This window comes from Leptonychotes weddellii, chromosome 7 (assembly GCF_054177405.1).
Source record: "Leptonychotes weddellii isolate Sample4059 chromosome 7, ASM5417740v2, whole genome shotgun sequence".
Classification (NCBI taxonomy): Eukaryota; Metazoa; Chordata; class Mammalia; order Carnivora; family Phocidae; genus Leptonychotes; species Leptonychotes weddellii.
In genome coordinates this window covers 118,784,422-118,790,421 of record NC_138375.1, presented here as the reverse complement: position 1 = coordinate 118,790,421, position 6,000 = coordinate 118,784,422, and the positions used below count along the sequence as shown (strand labels likewise).

At 52.0% G+C, this 6,000-nt stretch overlaps 1 protein-coding gene across 1 annotated transcript in view; it reads left to right on the top strand.

The window, feature by feature from the left end:
- The first annotated feature begins 1,338 nt into the window (after positions 1-1,338).
- CHSY3 (chondroitin sulfate synthase 3) overlaps positions 1,339-6,000 on the top strand; it is a 223,870-nt gene continuing 219,208 nt past the window's right edge. The window contains exons 1-2 of the mRNA XM_006727871.3: positions 1,339-2,681; positions 5,054-5,337. Of these exons, the coding sequence (XP_006727934.2) occupies positions 1,871-2,681; positions 5,054-5,337 (1,095 nt within the window). The 5' untranslated portion in view covers positions 1,339-1,870. The remainder of the gene's footprint in view (positions 2,682-5,053; positions 5,338-6,000) is intronic.

The window sequence follows — 6,000 nt, the reverse complement described above, 5'->3', positions numbered from 1 at the left end:
GGTGTGGAAAGAACCACTCCTCCAAGGGCCCTGGGCAGGCCCTACTGTTCCAGGGATGCTGCCAGCACCTGGCTGGATTGAGCCCTCTGCCTAATGCTACTCAGTACCATCCCTTTGCGTTTGATGCACAAAACAGAAGACTGAAATTTGAAGAGGAAAGAGTTTGGAAGGCCAAATGCACCTCAAAGTATTAGTTAGATTCACAACTTCTAGAGAGAAAGTTTTTTAAATGTCCCCTTCCTCAAAATGTTACACATCTTCAGGTAATTTCTTCCTAATTTTGGCCAATACAATTTAACTTTCTTTGAGATTCTGTCGCTGCAGGTATTTTCCCCTAATTGGACACATAAAACATTTCCTGTCATTGCCTTAGAAAATAAAACTGTTTATAGGCAAGAATGAATATTATATTTTCTATTTTATTTTCTGATTAAGGTCACTTATGGGGGGGGTAAGAATTGTCTTAAATTGAATCTTCAGGGTATTGGCTCTATAATTTGTTCACATTTCTCCATCATCTGCCAGTCCTACTGATTCAGTCTTGACCAAGACTGAAAATAGTTCAGGATTCTCACTTTTAGACCACAGACCAGTAGGAGAGCTGAGGCGGGGACCAGTAGGCAGCCCCACACTTCCCAGCTCAACAGGTGGAGAACATGGGATTTTTTGTTGTTGTTGTTCTTTGGGATTGAGCCCCCACTCACCGTGTTCTGTCAGAGGAAGTATTTCCAGTGCCTCTGAGATTTTCTTAGCAGAAGACACCGAGTGAAAGGGGTGCTTCTGCGTACGCCTGGAGAGGGGTGGTGAAGGATGCAGGTGGGACCGGGAAGTTAGAAAGGTTGGGAGGTGGGGCGCTAGGATGGGACAAATGGTTTCCCGAGCCGTGAGCGGGACACGGAGCAGAGAGCGGAGACTCAGAGTAGCAGCGGTGGGAGCAACGCGGAAAAGACCGCAAACACGAAGAGCACCGCAAACGAGAAGAGCGGAGCGCGCCCGGACCTGGGCGGGGCAGAGTGGGGAAGGGTCACGCCGGGACGTAACCGGCTGTGGGCCGGGGAAGGCGAGCGGGGCAGGAGTTGCGGGCGCCTGCCGGGGGCTCGGGGACCCGAGCTCCGCCGATGAGGTCAGTGGAGCCGACGCGCCGGGAGGAGGGCAGCGGAGCCCGCGGACGCGGGGGTTGCGAGGCCGGCAGAGGGGCGGGACGGGACGGGAAATGGGACGGAGAGCTAGGGCCGTGGGAGGAGGGACGAGGGGGCGTCGGCGCTGGAAGCCGGAGGCGGCCCGACCGGGATCGTTTCCTTCCGGAGAGGAGGCCGGCTCTGGACCCAGGCGCGGACGGGGGGCGTCCAAGGGCGGGTGACGGGGAAATAGCGCGGCTCGCGCTTCTCCCGGGCTGGCAGCGGGGCTGCTTGTGGCTCCTCCTCGGGGCCAGTCCCGAGCCGGGCGGCGGGGGGAGCGGGAGGCGGAGAGCGAGGGCGGGGGCTCGGGAAGGAGGGAGGAGGGAGGGACCAGGCGCGCCAGTGACAGGGTGGCAGCCTAGGAGCGGACGCGTTGCCGCCGCTGCCGCTCCACCTCCTCCTCCTCCTGCAGCTCCTCTCGCTGCTGCCGCCGCCACCGCCGGGAGAAGTTTCACTCCCGACCCTCGCTCGGAGCGAGGACCCAGAGCGGAGCGGGGAGCGCGGCCGGCAGCTGCAACCCGCAGTGGGCCAGGCGCCCGGAGCGCTCTGACCCGGAGCCGGCGTCGGCGCCTCGGCGGCGGGCAGCGGCCCGGGCTGGGGGCGCTGAGGCGGAGGAGGGGCGGGTGTGAGCCGAGGGACCCGCGCGCAGCGCCACAGCCGCTCAGCTAGCGTCCGCGCCGGGGGCAGTCGCGATGGCCGTGCGCTCCCGCCGCCCATGGATGAGCGTGGCACTGGGGCTGGTGCTAGGCTTCACCGCCGCGTCCTGGCTCATCGCCCCTAGAGTGGCCGAGCTGAGCGAGAGGAAGAGACGCGGCTCCAGCCTCTGCTCCTACTACGGCCGCTCGGCCGCTGGCCCCGGCGCTGGCGCGCAGCAGCCGCTCCCCGAACCTCAGCCCCGGCCGCGGCTGGAGCAGTCGCCGCCCCCCGCGCGCCAGGAGCTCCAGGGGCCGCCGCCGCTGGCAGAGGCAGCGCCCGGGGTAACCAGTTTTCGGAGCAGCCCCTGGCAACAGCCACCCCCGCTGCAGCAGCGGCGACGAGGACGCGAGCCCGAAGGCGCAACGGGGCTGCCAGGCGCCCCCGTGGCAGAAGGGGAGCCCGAGGAGGAGGACGGGGGCGCGGTTGGGCAGCGCAGAAGCGGCCGGCCGGGGAGCAGCCACAACGGCAGCGGGGACGGGGGCGCCGCCGCCCCGAGCTCCCGACCCCGGGATTTCCTGTACGTGGGAGTGATGACCGCGCAGAAGTACCTGGGCAGCCGCGCGCTAGCGGCGCAGCGGACCTGGGCGCGCTTCATCCCCGGCCGCGTGGAGTTTTTTTCCAGTCAGCAGTCCCCCAACGCCGGGATAAGCCAGCCCCCGCCACCCCTGCCTGTCATCGCGCTACCGGGGGTGGACGACTCCTACCCTCCCCAGAAAAAGTCCTTCATGATGATCAAGTACATGCACGACCACTACCTGGACAAGTATGAGTGGTTTATGCGCGCCGACGACGACGTCTACATCAAAGGTGACCTCCCAGCGCCGGCTGTCCTGCCTGCCCACCCCTGCTCCTGCCCCCCACCCCCCGCCTTCTCTGCAACTAGCCCTAATCCCTGCCCAGCCCCTCTCTGCTTCTCTGCCAGCACTTGCTCAGGGCTTCTGCAGCCCCCACCCCGCCGTCCCCACCCTTAGCATCCGCCCACCACTCCTAGTCCGCTCCTCCTCTTCTCCTGCGGTCTGGACCCTCCTCACACCTGACCGGCTTTATTCTCCTTCCTCACTCTTGCTGTTCTCGTTTCCGCCCAGAGCTTGCCCCTACTCTTTACTGTGTGGGAACGGCGAGGAAAGGGGCTTGAGGCTTAACTGAAGGCTATTCCTACTCTGCCCTGCTCTGAAAGCCCCAGGTGGTGGTAGTTTCCCACATCTATCCAGAGGGGCGTGTCCTCAGGGAAGGAAGGGAAGACCGAGGAAGCGGGCGAGAGCCGGTCTGGAGATGGGTTGTTCTAGCTTTCTTCCACAATCGTTTTGTTGTAATTGGATCTAACGCAGTTTCGGAACTGGTGAGATTGAGGAAACATTTTCGCTGTTCCGTACAGTTCCCTGTGCGTTTCCTTCCCTCTCTCACGACCCACCACGCACTGGGAGTCCTTGAGCACCCCCACACCGCTCCAGCGCTCACCTCCTTCCAGCCACTAGTGTTGCAGCATCAGGTCGGCCCTTAACGCCCCGCCCGTCACACCTCTGTAAAACCCGGAGCGGATGAGTGTATTTTTAGGAATTGGTGGTGGAGAAGAAGGGGACAGCGCCCTGAATTATCCAGACCCCAGGAGCTCCAAGCTGTAGACACTAGTGTGGATCCTTTCCAGTCTATTTTGGTGGCTGCGGCGATAAGCAGAGCCTGGAAGTCCTTCCCAAAACCACGCGCAGCCACAGCAGGAGAAAACTTTGTCAGTTTTAAAAGAGGCGCGGTCCTTCACCCTGAGTGTGGGTGGCTCTGGCCAGAGATTTCTAAACTCAGCAGAGAAAAGTTCCTAAGAGCGGGAGTAAATCTTTCCAGTCCCGCCCGTCGCGGATATGGAGACGGATTGGTCAAAGGGGGGCAGCTCTTCCTAGTGTATACCTCTCTCCTTGTAGCCTCGTTGCTTTCTCCTGATGCAGGTAGTCTTTCACCTGATTCAAGGAGAAACAAACAAGATCCGTCCCATTTTGGCTCAGGGAGTGAGTGTAGAGTAATAACTAGAGATTTCTTGGGGTTAGAGTGGTTAGGTAGAGTGAAATCATTCCATTGATAATTCGATACAAAAATAGATGATTGCATATCTGATGAATACACTATCTTTAGATTGAAAATGTATAGATATCTATACCTGTAAGTGATCGCTTATCTTATAGTCCCTTTGTCTTCTGTGTCTCACTAAAATCACAAAGGTTTCCTCGCAGAAGTTTGCCACACTTTGCAGAGAATTTCTAAAATGCATTAATAGCATCTATTTCTGTCATTTCTCTTAATGCATTGAAAGACTGTCGTTCAGCACATTGAAGTGCTATAGTCTTCCCATTTCTATTAAGAATGAATATGCATTTTGTATTAAGAACCCAATAATAGTCAGCCGAAACTCGTTGAGATCCAAGGGGCAAGGCATGGGATCAAGATAAATGACTGCAGCTGCCCAGCTCATCAAAACAATGATAGTAAAGATTCTGACTGGGAATATAAAGAAGGTGACTACCTCACTGTATCACTTTGTAGAATATCTAATGTGTTCATACTCTTTTAGCTACAGAATTTTACCTTTAAATCGTTTTTCTTGATGAACTCACGTACTATCAGGAAACCAGTTACTTAATTTTTTAAGAAATATTTATTTTTTTCTGAAAAGGTGCTTTCTAAAGTTAAATTCCAAGACGACTTTAATATCCTCTCTTTCTCAACTTTTGGGTTGTATGTGACTGTTTAGTAATGTGAAGTTTAGTTAAGGACAAAACACAACTAAATTATCAGGAAAAATATTTATTGAGTATCAACAGTCTGCCAATCAATGCTAAATATAACTTATTTTCTGAAAATGTTATCATTACTTCAAACATGCTAATAAATTTGTCATTATTCTCCTTATTATCTCACCTTTTACAAAAAAAAGTCTAATGATTGTTAGACTTCTTAAGGCTTTTCAGTGATCTTGACTAGAAGGTTGATAACATTTTATTATGATTTAATTAGTAACTGAAAATTAGTAGTTTTAAAACAATAGAATATTCAGAGAGGTTTTTCTTCCTTTCAGTTGTATTATGACTTTGGGGGAGTTTGCACCCAATGTTGGAAGGTCTTTCCCTTACTTTGTATGTTCTAAATAATTACGAAATTAGCAAGAGGAGTGATTGTTGCCTTTCTCTTTGTAGGTGATAAGTTAGAAGAGTTTCTTCGATCACTGAATAGCAGTAAACCTCTCTACCTGGGTCAGACTGGCCTGGGGAATATTGAAGAACTTGGAAAATTGGGGCTGGAGCCTGGAGAGAACTTCTGTATGGGAGGACCTGGCATGATCTTCAGTCGAGAGGTTCTCAGGAGAATGGTGCCACATATTGGTGAATGCCTCAGAGAAATGTACACAACTCATGAGGACGTTGAAGTAGGAAGATGTGTTCGACGCTTTGGTGGGACTCAGTGCGTCTGGTCTTACGAGGTAAGATAGTCTGTGATGAAAATGTTCACATATTACAGGTGCGTGCAAATTTATAGCCTGGGGCAGTGATTTTGTTTATTCTCTCAACATCTTTTTATTTGCTTGAAAATGATAGAAGCAACCAGGTATGGACACAAGGGTGATTGTGGGAGGTAACTTTCTTCACAAAACTGAGGCCTGTTGGAGGTTTTTTTTATTAGCATGACCCTTAGCTTTAAGCAGCAGCCCGTTTATCCAGTCACGTCTCTGGAAGATGCTATTTCCCCTCTGTTTGCTTTATTGGTGTTTATATACATGCTTATCCATTTCCTGTCTCTAACAAGAGGACTAATTGTATTCTCTTGGGTTGTTGCTTTTAACATTTGGTACTTGGTTAGTTGTTGCTGTTGTTGTTTTGGTTAGGTATATAAGTGCATCTCTTTGTTTCCAAATAGTTAAAATCTAAAGTTTCTTGGAAGATTTTCATTTGGAAATTTAGCATGTTATTTTTTTAAAGCATAGGAAGAATTAACTCATAATGTATCATTTATGATAGATTTATTTACAAAATAAAGGGAATTAGTTACCTGGGAAAACAGAAGTAGTTATGAAGATGTTAAGTAACTATTTAAATTATGATTGATTGCTTAAAATTGGTCTCTGTCTTCTCTTATTCCATTTCCT